Source organism: Blennius ocellaris (genome assembly GCF_963422515.1).
Source record: "Blennius ocellaris genome assembly, chromosome: 19".
Classification (NCBI taxonomy): domain Eukaryota; kingdom Metazoa; phylum Chordata; class Actinopteri; order Blenniiformes; family Blenniidae; genus Blennius; species Blennius ocellaris.
This window is the reverse complement of record NC_137668.1, coordinates 23850772-23869141: the sequence shown is the minus strand read 5'-3', so window position 1 is coordinate 23869141 and position 18370 is coordinate 23850772. Positions and strand designations below refer to the sequence as shown.

Here is an 18370-nt window from a genome sequence, read left to right as displayed (position 1 = left end):
GACGAGGACGAGGAGAGCGCCTTCGACGTGGGGCCGGACGGCGAGGGCCCGGAGGAGGCCGGCGGCGAGAGGAGGAGGGCGGCGGGCCGGTGGAAGGAGGCGCGGAGGGGAGGCGAGCCGGCGGAGCCGCCGGCGGCGGCCGGGCCCAGCGACAGGAGCAGCGTCGGTGAGCGCAAAGACGCCCGTCACATGACCCGCGCTTGTTTTAACCGTCCCGGAGGCCGCGGCTGCTTCCTACCCGTACCTCCTATCTCCTTTCCTGTCCACTTCCCCTTCACCCCCCCCCCCGGTGGAGGATGTCACGGGATTAAGGAGAGGTGTTAGGAGGCAAGGAAAGGAGTTAAGGAAAGCGATAAGCCAGTGTTTTTTAACCTTTTTGAGCCGAGGCACACTTTTTTGTTTGGAAAAATCTGGAGGCACACCACCACCACCACCACCACCACCACCACCTCCACCACCTCCACCACCACCACCACCACCACCTCCACCACCACCTCCACCACCACCACCACCACCACCCGAAAATGTTAAAATGTGAAACTCTGTAGCCTCTATTAACAATATAAAGTCTTTCTCATCAAAGTTTTATCTACAGGAATCAAGTAACTACAGAAAATTTCTCCCAATTTCTTTTTTTTATTTTTACCCACTCAGACAAACACCAACATGTCTAGTTCGGAGTTCAAATCCTCCCTTTTCAAAAACTTCTCCATCACTGTCACTGACACAGTAGTTTGATACAAGATGGCAGCAGGAGGTGGAGATGAACCACACTGACGTCTGTCACTTTACATTTCACCGGCAAAGTTCTGTGCTGCCCTCTAGTGGCGAAGAGTATTTATACATGATTACTCTGCAACACACTGTCGGCCGTGAGAGCAAATATTTTTTGCACACCAGTGTGCCGCGGCACAGTGGTTGAAAAACACTGGGCTAAGCTACCCTAAACAGTGCTAAGCTACCTTAAACAGTGCTAAGCTATGCTAAGCTACCCTAAACAGTGCTAAGCTCCGCTAAGTGACACAAAGGTGCTAACCTTTAGCGTCTCTACACCACCTATTAATCACAGTCACATCCTAAACAGAGACAATACGTGTCGTCAGCGACACTTCTGGTTTGTTTCTTTAAATCCAGTCAAACCATTTAAAACCAAAACCAAAACAAAAACATTGGGTAGATTCCGCTCCAGCAGCAGCAGAGCGTCGACTCGCTTGTTATCGGCGTCAGCTGATGTCGCTCCAAGGTTGAGCTTTGACAGATTGTCGGTGAGGATTTACCCCCTGCAGTAAAATGTCGCTCTGACATTTATAGTGATCGAAGCTTCACCAGCAGAACACAACAACAACAAACAAACAAAAAAAAATCTACTCAGTTTCTCTGGGTCTAAAGGTCCGGTTAGAATCAGGCAGAACCGAAGAATCACCCCTGAAAAGCCGCCAGCGTCCCGTGACCCCCCCCCCCCCCCCCCCCCCCCCCCCCCCCATCCGTCCAGACAATTCTTCCACGCGGAAATAAATCTCCCCGGCTAACGACGCGAGCCTTTCCCTCCCTCCGCGGGCCGCTTGAATTAGAGCGCGGCCATAAATACTGCAGAAGTATCGGCTGCCTGACACGTAATCAAGAGCGGCAACTTTACGAGCCGTGGCCGGGAACTTCCCGGCGCGACCCGGCCCGCTCCATTTCTCCTTTCCCTCCCGGGGACAATGTGGACTAACGCACTGCCCGCCGGTTATTTATGGACGCCGGTTACAATTCACGCAACCTCGCCGTGGATTTTTACCGTTTTTCGTTTCAGATCGTCTCCGTTTCGTTTTCTCGAGGTTGTTTGTTCCTTCTTCTCACGTCCTTGTTGACGTGTCAAGATAACCGTGTTCGAATTCGACGTAAACCTCCTTAGCTAGCGTAGTAATGATATTTGAGTTTCTTTACAAATAACAAGAACTAAATGCAGCCTTGAAGGCGCTTCCGCAAACTAAATCTAACTTTCAAGTCAGAAATTCTCAAAGAACTCATTTGCTTTTTTTTTCCTCAGAAGAGTCACCTTGACCTGGAAACTAGCCTTGAAACTCCAGGATGTTAATTTTGATTAATTCTAAAAAAAAACACCAAACCCCCAGAAAAAGCAGATAAATCCCACGACAGAATTCACACGTTTATTCCACACGAGCCAAAACAATCTTTGTTTCTCCCGACGCATCCAAACACCAGGAAACTACTGAACATGATGCATGTGGCCTCTAGGGGGCGCTGCATCAGGAATCCTCCCACACCTTCTCCTTCTTCTCCTCTTCCTCCTTCTCCTTCTTCTACTCCTTCTCCTTCTTCTCCTCCTCCTTCTCCTCCTTCTTCTCCTTCTTCTTCTTCTTCTTGTCCTTCTTCTTCTACTTCTTCTCCCTTCTCCCTCCTTTTTCTTCTTTTTCTTCTTCTCCTCTTCCTCTTCCTCCTTCTTCTCCCTCCTCCTACTTCTTCTTCTCCTCCTTCTCCCTCCTTTTTCTTCTTTTTCTTCTTCTCCTCTTCCTCCTCCTCCTTCTCCTTCTTCTTCTCCTTCTCCTCCTTCTCCCTCCTTCTTCTTCTTCTTCTTCCTTCTTCTTCTCCTTCTTCTTCTTCTCCTTCTTCTTCTTCTCCCCCCTCCTCCTTCTTTTTCTTCTTCTCCTCTTCCTCCTCCTCCTCCTCCTTCTTCTCCTCTTCCTCCTCCTCCTTCTTCTCCCTCCTCCTACTTCTTCTTCTCCTCCTTCTCCCTCCTTTTTCTTCTTTTTCTTCTTCTCCTCTTCCTCCTCCTCCTTCTTCTTCTCCCTCCTCCTACTTCTTCTTCTCCTTCTCCTCCTTCTCCCTCCTTTTTCTTCTTTTTCTTCTTCTCCTCTTCCTCCTCCTCCTTCTCCTTCTTCTTCTCCTTCTCCTCCTTCTCCCTCCTTCTTCTTCTTCCTTCTTCTCCTTCTTCTTCTTCTCCTTCTTCTTCTTCTCCCCCCTCCTCCTCCTCCTTCTTCTCCTCTTCCTCCTCCTCCTTCTTCTTCTCCTCCTCCTCTTCCTCTTCCTTCTTCTTCCCTTCTGCATTCAGGAATTGCGCCGGTCAAACTCCGCCGTGGGAAATAAACTCTCTCTGCACTTACGTTCCGCCTTTAAACACTTTCAAAATAAAAGTCTCTTTGACTTACTTATACAAACATGAAATTACACACACAAATTCACGCTCTTTCCTGAATAACATCAAACAGAGCAGAAGATTTTTCCAGCATCGGTACGTCCTTCTTCTTCCTGCCGGCCTGTCGCTTCCCACAGTGGAAGAAGTTTCCTGGTTCGGCTTCACAATAATGTGTTGAGTATTTGTGATGAACGGAATGTTGTTGTTGTTTTCCCACTGAGCTCCTCGTCTTCCTCAGCGATACTCTTCATTAGAATTCATCTCCACCTCCTGCATGGAAACATTTTGTTCTGTCAGTTGTTTTAAGCGTGCCTGATGTTGTTCTGTATTGTACACTGAACCGCCTTCAGCTGTGTATTATCACAAACACCCCCCCCCCCCCCCCCCTCCGCCACCCCCCCATAATCCCATCTGCCGTGAAAAGGCTCGTTGTGTGTCGACTGTCGTCGGAGACGTTGAAAAAAAAAAAAAAAAAGAACCCGTTTCCTCCCCTGAGCTTCTCCCTCCAGTTTGCTCACGTCTGCATTAATGTGGGAAAAAAAGCTTTCAGAAGCTCGTCTGGAGGAAACGACTCTCGCCCATCGTCTGTTCTTCCTCTGCATTAGATGATTTTTATTTTTTTGAATTTATTTATTTATTTTTGCTGGAATCGGTTGGAGTGGTTGAGTCCTACGGCTCTCATTACATTTGAGTAACAACAAAAGACGTCAGAAAAAAAATCAGAATTCCTGTAATATTAATAATAACTAATATAGTAATACTTTTTAATATAATAATGATAATAATAATAATAGTAATAATAATAATGATAGTAATGATACTACTACTAATAATATTAATAAAAGTAATAATAGTGATGATAATAATCACTTTATCAGTTTCTTCTAATACAAGAAGCAATTAAACTGTGTGACTTATAGTCCAGAATATACGGTAAGTTTGCGTAAAAAACGGAGGTGTTCATTTTCTACGGTTGTATAAAAACATAAAAGTGATAAAATATCTAAAAGCTTTTAAATATATCACATTTTTAAGCCCTAATGACAAGCTGGCGAATCATTAGGTTTTTATTTTGGTAACGTGACATGTGGTTTGTGTTTTTCTTCCCGAAGTGGCCAAAAGAATGTCACTTTGGCCATAAAGGGAGGAACTCGTCAATGCGGCCGGTGTCAAATTACCAGGTCCCGGTGCTCAGTGTAGGGAAGCTGACAGAGAGGCGTTAGCAGGAGGTAACGCACCGCGAGTCTCCCCGTGCCCCCCCCCCCCCTTCCAGGACGCCGCGTCCCTCTGGTAACGTATCCCGCCCTGTCTCTCTGGTGTCCCCGTAGGCTCAGACTCCTCCCCTCCTGTCGGCCATCTTCCAGTCCTGCGACCCGGCCATGACCTAAACCATTTTCCTGCCGCCACTGACCAAGCCTTACCTCCAAGTAAGAACCACCAGCCTGCAGGCTTACTCTGGAGCGCCACCCTGCTACCTGTGTGTGTGTGTGTGTGTGCGTGTGTGTGTGTGCGTGTGTGTGTGTGTGTGTGTGTGTGTGCTGCTCGTTGTGCTTCGCTTCTTCACCATGGTTCACGTCCTTTGTGTTTTGCACTCATCACCTCATCGCGCTAATAGATGGTAAAACACTACATGCCTCACGGCGCCGCCATCTTGGGGAGGTCACCCACTTGTGCAAAACATATAGATCCCAGGACGAAACAAAAACGTTTGTAGCTCGCTTGCTACAAATGTCCCAACAGGATAGAGCTTTTTCTCAGCTTTAAAATGAGGTATTACTTGTGTTGCTACGTCGACTAGCAAGCGAGCTACGGATGTTTTTGTGGATTTTGTAGCCTGGGATCTTTATGTTTAGCAGAGCAGGAGACCTCTCCAAGATGGCGGCGCTGATTGGCCGTATGGCATCTCGTGTTTATATCTATGATCGTACTCCTTCCCCATAACTCCTCCTCCTTCCATAACCCCTCCCCCTCCCCGTAGCTCCTCCCCCTTTTAGGCCTCATTTGCACAACGTTTTCAAGTGAAAACGCAAAACCTTCGTCGCGTCTCGCGTGTCCGTTTACGCGACGACGGAGCTCGAGGCCGACGAAAACACAACTTTTTGAATACAACTCGTGAGGTGGAACTTTTCGAAAATGTTTTTACTTCAAGTAAATGATGGAAAATGCAACTTTTTGAATACGGCTCGCAATGTGGAACTTTTCAAAAATGTTCTTATGCCATATAAATGAGGGAAGATGCAACTTTTTGAATACAACTAGTGAGATGGAACTTTTCAAAAATGTTTTTGCTTCAAGTAAATGATGGAAAATGCAACTTTTTGAATACGACTCGCGAGGTGGAACTTTTCACAAATGTTCTTATTGCAAATAAATGAGGGAAACCGCAACTTTCTGAATGTGAAAAAATCAAATTAACTAAAACACAGTGAACATTTTTGACAGGGAGAGTTTAAGTCATGTTCCCAGGAACGAAGGACATTTTAGCTGTTTTCTCTTTTTTTAACACCTTTGCTTGTTTTTTTCCCCCTTTTTAGGTCTTCTTGCTTTCCTTCCTTTATTCCTTGTCATTCCTTCCTTTCTTCCTTCTTCCCAGCCTCCCACTCTCTCTCCCTCGCTCCCTGCTTCCTTCCTTCTTTCCCTCCTTCCCTCATTCCTTCCCTCCTTTCCTTCGCCCTTTCCTTCATTCGTTCCTTCCTTCCTTTGTTTGTTCATTCCTATCTTCCTTCCTTCCTCCTTTCTTCCCTCCCTCTCTCTCCTCCTCCCTCTGCATCCTTCCTTCTTTCCCGCCTTCCCTCCTTTCTTCCTCCCTTCCTTTGTTCGTCCGTTCCCTTCATTCCTTCTTTCACTTGTTCCTTCCTCCCTCCCTCCTTCCTTCCCTTCCTTCCTCGCTCCCCTCCTTCCTTCCTACAGATTCAGTATTTTCAGGATTATATAACGTTTGGAAGAACAGACTCCAGTTCTATTTGATCTAGCTCTATTATTTAACCCGCTGCTTCTTCCTCTCGACCTGACGGCTTCTTCTGAGGGGGGTTGCGTCCCTGCAGTCTCCGAGACTGACGATTATGACGACTATGATGATGATGATGATGAAGAGCCCCTGCTCCTCTTCCTCCTCTCTCTGCCGCCACAGACTGGGAGGCGCGGGTCGACAGCCACGGCCGGGTCTTCTACGTGGACCACGTGAACCGGACCACCACCTGGCAGCGGCCCAGCCACGGCGGCAAGTGCAGCCACGGCATCCCCCGGTCGGGCTCCACCCAGCAGATGGAGCAGCTCAACCGGAGGTCAGAGGTCACGGAGCAAACACCACAAATACCATCACTGACCATTCATGCATCAACACTGGGCTGAGGGGGAAACCTTTGTGTGAGCTTGTGCTGACACCTGGTGGCCGCAGAGGGAACTCACCACGGTGTGGCTCCGGAGCAGCCGTGGGAGGACGGCGTCTTCATCTTCATCATCATCGTCATCTTCATCATCGGTGTGTCGCTCCGCCTCCACTGCAGGTACCAGAACATCCAGAGGACCATGGCCACAGAGGAGGAGGGCGGCGGGCCCAGGCTGGAGCGCAGCAGCAGCACGGAGGCCGACTCGGACTCCCCGCCCGCAAGTACAGGTACACACACACACACACACACACACACACACACACACACAGTGACGGTTTGATCTCGTCAGATTATAGTAACGCTTACGAATGTAACAAGCTTACTAATTCACCTCTGTGTGTGTGTGTGTGTGTGTGTGTGTGTGTGTGTGTGTGTGTGTGTGTGTGTGTGTGTGTGTGTGTGTGTGTGTGTGTGTGTGTGTGTGTGTGTGCGTGTGCGCGCAGGCCCCGCCTCCCCCGTCAATCATCAGAAGATCAGCCACCTCCTCCAGTCGCCCGCCGTCAAGTTCATCACACACCCCGAATTCTTCACCGTGCTGCACAGCAACTATGTGAGTGACACACACACACACACACACACACACACACACACACACACACACACACACACACACACAGGTCAGCAAGTGTCACAGTTGCCTTTACCCTATATTTTTTCTTTTTTTCACTTTTTCTTTTCCTTTTTTCTTTTTTGCTTTAGTTTTTTCTTATTATAATTAGAAATTTTTTTCCCATTTTTATTTTAGTTTTTTTTTATATTTTTTTACTTGGAATTTTTTTTTCTTTTTTTTCTATTTTTCCGTATTATTTCTTTTGTCATTTAAAAATATAATTCCCTTTTTTTCCTTGTTTTTGTTTTTGATTTTTTGTTTTTTTTGTTTTTTCTTTGGATTTTTTTTTTTTTTTAGATAACATTTTTTTAACAAAATTTTTTTTTTCATTTTTTAATTTGGAAAAAAAAAATTCTTTTTTTTTCTATTTTTCCATATTTCTTTTGTCATTTAAAAGTATAATTCCCTTTGTTCCTGCGTGCGTCCCTCTCCAGGCAGCGTACCGGATGTTCACCAGCAGCAGCTGCGTGAAGCACATGATCCTGAAGGTCCGCCGCGACGCCAGGAACTTCGAGCGCTACCAGCACAACCGGGACCTGGTGGTCTTCCTCAACAAGTTCGCCGACATGCAGCTGGAGCTGCCGCGCGGCTGGGAGATCAAGACCGACCCCCAGGGCAAGTCTTTCTTCGTGGACCACAACAGTCGGGCCACGACCTTCATCGACCCGCGGATCCCGCTGCAGAACGGCCGGCTGCCGGGTCACCTCGCCCACCGCCAGCACCTGCAGAGGCTACGCAGCTACAGCGCCGGAGAGGTACGCTAATCCCTCTCTGATCAGAACCTCCAGGATGGAGCCACCCTGAAAGCCATTTGACGTCGAAAGGTTGACGCTAAAATCTCACTATAATAGTCTGTTGCTGGTTAGCTTAGCTTAGCCGAGCTTAGCCTAGCTGAGCTTAGCTTGGCTAATGTCGATAATCAAGATAAACCATTTCCTTTTTTAAATCAGTTTTTCTGTGAATGCTAATGAGTACGGCAATACCAAGAAACAACCGTGCTTGTAATTTGACACCAACCTCGTCATGATTCACTATCAATGTAAAATACAAAAAAAAAAAAAAACAGCACTAGAGGAACTGTTACCCATCTGATAAACTATATTTCAACAGCTTATTCTGTTAGCTTGAACTTTTAAGAAGTGCCTGAGAACTTCAAAATCTGCCTTGTAATTTGACACCAGCATCATTGTCTGCGATGAAGGAGTGGCTGTATTAAAAAAGTGCTTAAACGGCGGAATTGAGGGTTTCAACCTTGTGATTCATGCCCACATCTGAACAGTGATGGAAAATATAAGAGCCTAGCTGTAGCTAGCTGCTTCTTAGCTTAGCTTAGCTTAGCTTAGCTTAGCTAAGCTTAGCATAGCTGAGCTTGGTTTAGCAACACTTGAAGCAAAAAGGATTATTTTCCGTTTGGGAACGATCTCTTGTGGTGCAAACATTGGAGTGTTGCGTGGCGGGGTTGATCGGTGCTTGTAATTTGACACCAGCCTCTTCTTGCCGACCCTTGTAAAAAAAATCAGCCAATCAGTCGCTGCAGATAAAACGTTTTCCCGCCAGGCCTCGGACGTGTCCAGGAGTCGCGGCGCCTCCCTGATGGCGCGTCCCGGGAACAGCCTGGTGGCGGCCATACGGAGCCACCATCACGGCGACCCCCAGCATCTGAGCGCTCCGTGTAAGGCACCGCCCGGCCCCTCGCCTCCTCCCAACGGCAAGGCGCCCGAGAAATGACACCTCCCTCTCTCTCTCTCGCCAGCGTACAACGACAAGATCGTGGCGTTCCTCCGGCAACCCAACATCTTCGACATGCTGCAGGAGCGGCAGCCCAGCCTGAGCAGGAACCACGCGCTCAGGTGTGTCGGCGTTTCCCCCGTAGAAATACCGCCGCGCCTTTACGAGTTGCTCACAGACAACCTTGCCTTGCCTTGCTTTGCCTTTCCGCTCAGGGAGAAGATCCACTACGTCCGGACCGAAGGCACCCAGGGGGTGGAGAAGCTGTCCTGCGACGCCGACCTGGTCATCCTGCTGAGGTGAGGCGAGGAGCTCGGCGGCTCCCCTAGTGGCCGAGCCGGGAAGTGGCAGCTTCGCCCTCATGCAGTGACAATATAGTCTAAAATATATTTCATTCCAATATATTGAAGTATTTAGTATCGTGATTTATTGGTAGAATCAAGAGATTTCATGTAGTATTACAACTTTCTGAATCATTATTAACTAAACAAAATAAAATACAAGCATGCATCTAAAAACATCTATAAATATATGGAATTATTTATGTTTCATATATTGGAAAATGTATTCAAATATAATTCCAAAATGTTGAATTATTTAGTATCGTGATTTATTGGTAGAATCAAGAGATTTCATGTAGTACTACAACTTTCTGAATCATTATTAACTAAACAAAATAAACATGCATCTAAAAACATCTGTAAATATATGGAATTATTTATGTTTCATATATTGGAAAATGTACTTAATGTTCTTAAATATATTATTCTTCGGAATATATATATATATAGAGAGAGAGATAGAGAGATGAATATATTTACATTAGCATTGATTACATATATGTAATAATCTATTCAATACACTTTGTGTTTTATGTGGATGAATTATATTGGCACATATATATTGAAGTATATGTAATAATATGCTTAATATACTTCAGAATATATAGTAAAATATTATGACATATATAGAAATATATGTATAATAATGCTGTACTTAATACACTTCAGAATGTATCATTACGTATATGTAATAGTATATTCAATATGCTTTGTGATATATATGGATGGATATTATGACATATACATTGAAATATATGTAATAATATACTTAATACACTTCAGAATATATAGGTAAATATTGACATATATTGAAATATAAGTAGTAATATATTTAATACACTTCAGAATATATAAGGATGAATATTATGACATATATTGAAATATATGTAATAGTATACTTAATACACTTCAGAATAGATATTCACATAGTTACACTAAAGAATATAGATATTCACATATAAACATAAACAAATATACATCTAAAACTAAACCTGGAATATAGATAGATAGATAGATAAAAGCAGTAATTGACCATATGTGGAGATATATAATTGAATACATTTCAGTATATTTCCCTATATATTACAGTATATATATATATATATATATATATAGCAGGGTAATTGTAACTGGTGTTGTGTGTTTCAGTCTGTTCGAGGAGGAGATCATGTCGTACGTCCCTCCCCACCCCGTCCACCCCGGCTTCAGCTTCTCTCCTCGCTGCTCGCCGGCCTCGTCGCCGCAGAATTCTCCAGGTGCTGCTCCGATACTATGGCATAGTACTTCTTGTCGTGTGTGTCAGTACTGCGTTCACATAATTACTACTCATGAAAGTGATGGAGTGGCTGTTTGCAGGAAACCACAGTAAAAGATCCTTGAATCCCCGTTGACGTGACGATGTCGAAGGAATGAGTGAAAAAGCGCCATGTTTCCACGGCAACGTTTTTGAAATCGATGCCCGTTTAAGTGAAAGTGTGTCGTTTTAATGTGTTTTTCAGAAGTGTCTCACGTCGATGCAGCAAAGCTCGAAAAGCGATGTGCGTTTACACAGAAACACCACAAAGAGTTAAAAACAGTCATTTTTTCACTGGTGCAGTCGCAGCATTTCCCAAAACTCGTGGTTTCCGTGGTGACCGTTGTCATGTGAACAGGCAACCAACACATAACAAAAGTTTTGTGCTTTATCTTAAAAATGTCACATAAACAGGGTGGAATAGTGTGGAATCTGGAATCAGCTACTTGAAATAATAAATACATAAATAAATAATGCAAATACACAATATACATATATATATAATAATATTAATAAATTGCATCTGTATTATTACTATATTGATAATATATATTATTATATTAATTAAAATATAAATATGTAATATAAATAGTATTAATATATATTAATTAATGATATAATAATGGTATACATTTCTGGAATCAGCTACTTGTGAAATAATAAATAAATAATACAAATACGTAATATAAATATATATATATATATTATTATATTAGTTAAAATATAAATATAAATCTAATGCTATATGAATAGTAGATATAATTTTATTAATACATATTAATTGAAATATGAATAATAGAAATAGTATAATATTATATATTATTGTATTAATGTATATTAATTAATGATATAATAGTGATATAAATAAATAAACAGTCAGACGTCGATAACTTCAACCTCCTTCTACGTTAACGAGCTCCAGAAGAGAAGTGTGTCGTCTATTAAGGGAAATCGGGTCACAGCAGGGAAAGTGTGGCTTGTTACTGCGCTCCATTAATTCCTCTGGTCTTTGTGGAACTCTGGCCTGGAAATACCAGAACAAGAAAACAAAGATCCCCTCCGACCATGAAGGCGGTGGAACGCCCTGAAGGGGGCGCCAGTCACACACTCATCATGGTTGAAACAGCTTCTCATTTTCCTGATTCACCCTAAACATTTGGGGCGGTGGTGCCCCACGGTGGGGGGGGGAAGGTCCCTGGTTTGGATCTCACAGTCGATTGCCGGGTTCACGATTCTCCCAATGATCCTGGGTTTGAACCTTGTGCAGGCCTGCAGAGGGCCCGGGCCCCGGCTCCCTACCGCAGAGACTTCGAGGCCAAGCTGAGGAACTTCTACAGGAAGTTAGAAGCGAAAGGCTACGGTCAGGGTCCGGGCAAGATCAAGTAAGACCGTCGTCCGATGACCTGACCCCTTCACCTGGTCACGGTCTAGATTCGGGTGAAGGGTCCTGTGGTGTTGATCTGCAGGGTTTTCTTTTGCAGGTTGCTGATCAGGAGAGAACATCTGCTGGAGGGAACCTTCAACCAGGTGATGGCGTACTCGCGAAAAGAGCTGCAGAGGAACAAACTCTACGTCACTTTCCTGGGGGAGGAGGGGTGAGACACCGCCGATATGCCGGCTCCACGTCGGCTCCATGTCTACGTCCTCCTGGAACACGGCGGTTCAAACGCCAAGCGTCTCCGTGTCTCCTCAGGTTGGACTACAGCGGCCCGTCCAGGGAGTTCTTCTTCCTGCTGTCCCAGGAGCTCTTCAACCCGTACTACGGCCTCTTCGAGTACTCGGCCAACGACACGTACACGGTCCAGATCAGCCCCATGTCGGCCTTCGTGGAGAACCATCTGGAATGGTAGCCTGGGGGGGGACCGGGGGGGGGGTCCTTGTTCTGGTCGCTAACGTCAGTGGGTGTGTGGGTGCAGGTTCCGGTTCAGTGGGCGGATCCTGGGTCTGGCTCTGATCCATCAGTACCTGCTGGACGCCTTCTTCACCAGACCGTTCTACAAGGCTCTGCTCCGCCTGTCAGTATTTATGTCCTGCAGTCGTGTATCGTAAAGTAGTTTGGAATTAACTTGTTATCTACTGAATGATAGGATCGAAGGCTATTAGCATCTTGTTAGCATACTCCTAGCATTCGGTGTCCCACTCCCCTCCAACAGGGCCACGGACCTGTCTGACCTGGAGTACCTGGACGAGGAGTTCCATCAGTCCCTGCAGTGGATGAAGGACAACGACATCACGGACATCCTGGACCTCACCTTCACCGTCAACGAGGAGGTCTTCGGACAGGTCTGGGCCGGCTCAGAGACACCTCGCGAAAGTCCGCTTTCCCTCGACTGTCCTGTTTGAGTGTCCGCCGTGTCGTCCTGTGGACAGGTGACGGAGCGAGAGCTGAAGTCCAACGGGTCCAACCTGCAGGTGACGGAGAAGAACAAGAAGGACTACATCGAGCGCATGGCCAAGTGGAGGGTGGAGCGGGGGGTGGTGCAGCAGACCGAGGCCCTGGTCCGGGGCTTCTACGAGGTCAGTGTCACATTTGTCTGTTGGAATCTCCCTGATGCCCCCCCCCCCTCGAGCTCCTGATCTTTAACCTCTAGAAGGGGGGCCCCCAAATATGGCTGACATTTGGTCCATTTCAGCGACACATCGAGAGTCTCCCTTCCAATGGGTCTATATGGGGGGGAGGGGGGGGCGCCTCCAGAGATGGCTGACATCTTTCATTCCATTTCAACAACACCTGAACCCCCCCCCCACCCCCCGGTGCATTGACAAATCCCAGAGTCTCCTTAAAGGGGCCCCTCCACTAGCGTCTGTACCTGAGCTAACCTCAGCCTTTTGATTTACCGTGGGTGTGTGTGTGTGTGTGTGTGTGTGTGTGTGTGTGTGTGTGTGTGTGTGTGTGTGTGTGTGTGTGTGTGTGTGTGTGTGTGTGTGTGTGTGTGTGTGTGTGTGTGTACCAGGTGGTGGACTCCCGGCTGGTGTCGGTGTTCGATGCCCGGGAGCTGGAGCTGGTGATCGCCGGGACGGTGGAGATCGACCTCGGAGACTGGAGGAGCCACACCGAGTACCGAGGAGGTGTGTGTGTGTGTGTGTGTGTGTGTGTGTGTGTGTGTGTGTGTGTGTGTGTGTGTGTCTCTACACTCTGTATTAGCTCACTGAAGCGCTAGTTCCTCCATCAGGGATAATTATTATTAATAATATATTGTTAATATTATTTATATATATATGATTATTCTCAAACTAGTTTTATTTTCAGGAAATAAAATTCACCTGGAGCCAAAAAACAGGTTCAAGCTTTAATGTAACTTTGATATATATTAAATATTTTTATACTTCCCACAACTTTAGCTTATGTCGAGTTTGTGAAATTTAACAGCTATAATTTAGATTTTTACATTTTGCAAACCTTTCATGGCTTTAAACCTTTTGATCACATTGAGCACTTCTTATTTTATGACATCTGATCCTGATTTTTTTTAATTTTTTTAATTTTTAACCATCAACTATTTTGACAATTTTATCTGATTTAGCTGTTTTAGCAGATTGAGACATTCTACTGATTTTTAGTAACTCCAAAATTAATGCTTTCAACTATAGAAGTATTTTTCTGTAGTTATTTTACTTTGCGTCTCCGGGTCCACCTGCAGTACCTTTAACGACCACCAGTCGACTAAGTTCCAGCGTTTACATTCAAATGTAAGCAGTGGGACAAACGATGGTAGGATGTTTGTATCCCTCAGGACGAGGTTGAGTTAAACCACGCCCCCTCCTTCAGGTTACCATGACGGCCACGTGGTGATGCGCTGGTTCTGGGCGGCGGTGGAGCGCTTCAACAACGAGCAGCGTCTGCGGCTGCTGCAGTTCGTGACGGGGACGAGCAGCGTTCCCTACGAGGGCTTCGCCGCGCTGCGCGGCTCCAACGGCCTGAGACGCTTCTGCATCGAGAAGTGGGGCAAAGTCAGCTCGCTGCCCAGGTGAGGGAGGGGGGAGGGGCAAAGTCAGCTCGCTGCCCAGGTGAGGGAGGGGGGGAGGGGCAAAGTCAGCTCGCTGCCCAGGTGAGGGAGGGGGGGAGGGGCAAAGTTAGCTCGCTGCCCAGGTGAGGGAGGGGAGGGGCAAAGCCAGCTCGCTGCCCAGGTGAGGGAGGGAGGGGCAAAGTCAGACTGCTGCCCAGGTGAGGGGGGGGAGGGGCAAAGTTAGCTCAATGCTCAGGTGAGAGGGGGGAGGGGGGGGGGCACTTCAGGGTTTCTGACCGAGGGCGCCCTTGAGGGTCGAAGTCTGTGAGGGCGTGGCTTCAGGGTTTCTGATCAGGGGGCATGGCTTCAGGTTTTCTAACCAGGAGGCGGGGCTTCAGGGTCTGTGACCGGGAGTCAATGTGATTGTGATTTTCTGTATTAAAAAAAAATTTTTTTTTTGTAATGTTCTATGATAAAAATTCCGTTCCGTCAAAGTGGTAAAGCCGTGTCTCAGATTCTTATTTTCTCTACGTTGACGACTACTGACTATCTGATCACCTGTGAAACTTCGGGTTCGTTCTGAATGACGTGACTCCGCCCCCTCCCCCACCCCCCCTTCTCTCCTTCAGGGCTCACACCTGCTTCAACCGCCTGGACCTCCCTCCATACCCGTCCTACACGATGCTGTACGAGAAGCTGCTGATCGCCGTGGAGGAGACCAGCACCTTCGGCCTGGAGTGACCCGGCCCGGCTGCCCCTCCCCCCACCCTCCCCTCTCTGAGGACCACCGGCCGGGCCGGACCCTGAGAGAACAGAGGCCACTGGAACACGTTGGTGTGGATGCGCCAGGATTTTTTTATATATAAGTGAATAGAGGAAACACCACACCGGCTTTTTAAGAGAACGTATTTATATATTCCGTCTATGCATACCCAAAGTATGCGTATTTAGAAAGGATTCAGGATCTGGTGTCGTAACTAAATGCGTCAACCAGAGACGAGGAAACAGAGTAAAACAAGACTTTATTACTCCAGCTTACTGGAATACATTATACATAGTAATAAATCCTACAGTACTCGGATTACTGTGAAAACAAGAAAGTACAATCATAGAAGCTTTAGCGGGGACTAAGAGACCGTTCACATTTCGGCTCAGAACTCTACGAGAAAGAAGTTTAGCACACATTTCCTCAGGTGGCGTTTCTCTCAGATCTGAACCGAAGCAGACGGCGAAGGTCTCCCGGTTCTCGAACGTGGACGGAACCGCCACGGTCACCCTGGAAGATTCGCGGCTAAAGAATCCCTGCGAGTATTTAATCTAAAGAGAAAAAAAGTTAAAGGGACCCAACACGGATCCCTGAGGGACTAAAGACCGCAGTGTGCATGTCACTGTGAAGCTCGGTTCTTTCGTTGGTGCGTTCGGTTTCCGTTTCGGGGGAAACGAGGACTACCTTTAAATCCTAAGTAGTCGACGCTGGAGCTGTTAGCGCTGAAAAAGTTAAGTCGGAACATGGATCTCGTGTTCCGTGGACTTTTTCTGGCTCCTGAATCCCGGAACGTTGGACCGAACCTCCAGTCTTTTTTTTTTTTTTTTTTTTTGTAACCCCCCCCCTCGGAAAGGACCGCCCCGGCAGAACCAGACGTCGATGTCAACAGTAGCCATCCGCTCCGACACAAGGGCTCCTGGGGAAGTCCGTCCACGGACAGACGACTCTTCGGGGAATTCCCTGAAGGTGGACCTTCTGGCCGGTGCTTCAGTATCTGCTGTTTGAACGGGAGTCCGTCCTGCTCTTGTTCAAAGTCTTCCACTGTCCACGCGGTCCACTGTGTCAAAACTCTTCAGCGTCTCGAACGTCTTGGTGCGACGCCTTGGAGCCGTCCCCGAAGCCAGTCCACCCTCCCGCCCGCCCACGATGTAATATATGCAATAGTCCAGACCTTTACTTCCTCATTCGTGGTCCACAGCCCGCCATGCGACCGCCATGCGACCGCCATGCGACCGCCGCGTTCCCAAGCCTCTCGCCTGCATCTCCAATCAAACTGTGCCTCGGTTACTGGCCGCCTCACCCAGTGAGCGGCCTGCGGCGTGAGAACTGCCACCTGGACTCTGATCCGGCTCGGTACTTCCTGAAAAAAGTTTTCTCGTTGGTATCAAGTCCATTTTTTTTTTTTTTTTTTTTGAACAGCTGATCCGTCTTCACTGGCAGAAGAACTGTGGTTTTATGAATCCGGTGTTGAAGCTACGACCTTTTACACGACAAGTTTTCAAGTGAAAACACATCTTATTTTTCTTTTTTTTTCCATTTTGGAAAAGTTTTGCATTTACATGACAATGTATAGAAAATGGCGTAGTACCATGCCAATGCCACCGGGTGGTGCTGTTGGTTGTTCTTGAGGTGAAACCACACAAACATGCGGCAGAGAAAAATCTGCTGGAAACATTAGAGAACATTTTAGTGGACAGACGACCAAGTCGGGTTGTTGTTATGGTGACTATCAAAATAAAAGTTTAGTTTATTTGTTTAATCTTAAAGAAAAGATGCTTTTTAGCAGATTTACCAGGCTAATTTCCATCTGCCGTCCCCGGGCAAGAAAAAAAAAACATTAAAATACATATTGCAACTATAACCGACAGTAAAATTAATAACATTATTATTATTAACGTCAGTATTCAAATTCATCACCTGGATTCCTAAAATTCATGCAAAATACTAAAAAACTACTAGTTACTATGAGAGTTTCAGGGAAGTTAAAAGTTGTACGGTTTTCAAAAAGTTTTCAGTGACTCTCGAAAAAAACTCACATTTTTGCCTCTTCACTTGAAAACGTCGTGTAAAAGTCGTCTTTCTACAAAAAACAAGCGGCAAGTTTGAAGCGGCGAAGTCGTTCTTGGCCTTCATGAACCGAACGAAAAAAAGTTGTCTCGTTTGCGTTGGCTAGCTCGTTGTGAGTTTCACGAAACGGTCCAGGACTTCAGTTTTAGAGCATCACAAGACGAGTTCGCCGAAAAACATTTGATTTAATCAGTTACTCTTTAGCGCCCCCCCCGCCCCCGAGGAGGAAGGAGGACTGTGATTGTGTGCGATGGACTCGGGATCAAAGCGTTTTTAGCCCACGCTGAGTCGGGATCGTTTCCGCCGGCGGGCCGTCGTCGTCTCCATGGCGCCCCCAGGAGGACAACGCTGTGATTCCGTTGCGCTCCCTCAACATCGTTTTTTTTTTTTTTTCTTTTTCTTTGTTTGTTTGTTTGTTTTTCTAAGATCTTTTCTATGGTGATTTCTACTGTATCATGAATCTGACGTCGAGCGGGCGAAGTCTCCTCGAATGTTCTGCTGGACGGTTTTTTTTTGTCGTTGTTGTTTTTTTTAAAACGAAGCTCGTCGCTCGCGGAGTTTGCCTTCACATGGAAAGCCTTTGTGTTTTGATACGTGCCACATGCCCCCCCCCCCCCACAGTGTCCCCTCTGTTGTCGCATGTATCCAGCAAACAGCCCCTGCTTCTTCTTCTTCTTCTGCTTCTTCTTCTTCTTCTTTGTCAGTTCGTGACGATGTGTAGAAACGAGGTTTTTGTACGTAACACAAGGATCACTAAAAGGGAAGCAGGTGGAATTATTGAATATACACTGTAGATGTTATTTATTATGGGGGAGGGTGAAGAAGGATAAAAAAAACGATCCCCGAACGCGTAAATGTAAGTATGTTGGTTAAAAAAAAAATCTGTTTTAAGTCGGAGAATAAAAGACGACGGCGTGCCGAAGGTGAAGGCGGCTGATTCGGTGTGGAGCGTGTTGGCGGTCACATTGAAGCATGCCTTTTTATTTATTGTGTGAGTGTGTGTGCGTGTGTGTGTGTGCGCGTGTGTGTGTGTGTGTGTGTGTGTACTGTAAACGTGCAGCTCTGATCTGACAGAACAGGTTTCTGAAC

At 46.3% G+C, this 18370-nt stretch overlaps 1 protein-coding gene across 1 annotated transcript in view; it reads left to right on the top strand.

Moving 5' to 3' along the window:
• Nucleotides 1–15189, top strand: part of hecw1b (HECT, C2 and WW domain containing E3 ubiquitin protein ligase 1b) — a gene marked incomplete at its 3' end in the record, with an annotated part of 28429 nt that extends 13240 nt beyond the window's left edge. The window contains exons 7-25 of the mRNA XM_080514854.1: nucleotides 7–166; nucleotides 4468–4566; nucleotides 6270–6423; nucleotides 6646–6749; nucleotides 6972–7078; nucleotides 7573–7893; nucleotides 8696–8810; nucleotides 8892–8988; nucleotides 9082–9165; nucleotides 10357–10463; nucleotides 11769–11883; nucleotides 11983–12096; nucleotides 12195–12347; nucleotides 12418–12516; nucleotides 12655–12784; nucleotides 12872–13018; nucleotides 13456–13570; nucleotides 14271–14469; nucleotides 15078–15189. Of these exons, the coding sequence (XP_080370980.1) occupies nucleotides 7–166; nucleotides 4468–4566; nucleotides 6270–6423; nucleotides 6646–6749; nucleotides 6972–7078; nucleotides 7573–7893; nucleotides 8696–8810; nucleotides 8892–8988; nucleotides 9082–9165; nucleotides 10357–10463; nucleotides 11769–11883; nucleotides 11983–12096; nucleotides 12195–12347; nucleotides 12418–12516; nucleotides 12655–12784; nucleotides 12872–13018; nucleotides 13456–13570; nucleotides 14271–14469; nucleotides 15078–15189 (2532 nt within the window). The remainder of the gene's footprint in view (nucleotides 1–6; nucleotides 167–4467; nucleotides 4567–6269; nucleotides 6424–6645; nucleotides 6750–6971; nucleotides 7079–7572; nucleotides 7894–8695; nucleotides 8811–8891; nucleotides 8989–9081; nucleotides 9166–10356; nucleotides 10464–11768; nucleotides 11884–11982; nucleotides 12097–12194; nucleotides 12348–12417; nucleotides 12517–12654; nucleotides 12785–12871; nucleotides 13019–13455; nucleotides 13571–14270; nucleotides 14470–15077) is intronic.
• Between the last annotated feature and the right edge of the window lie 3181 nt (nucleotides 15190–18370).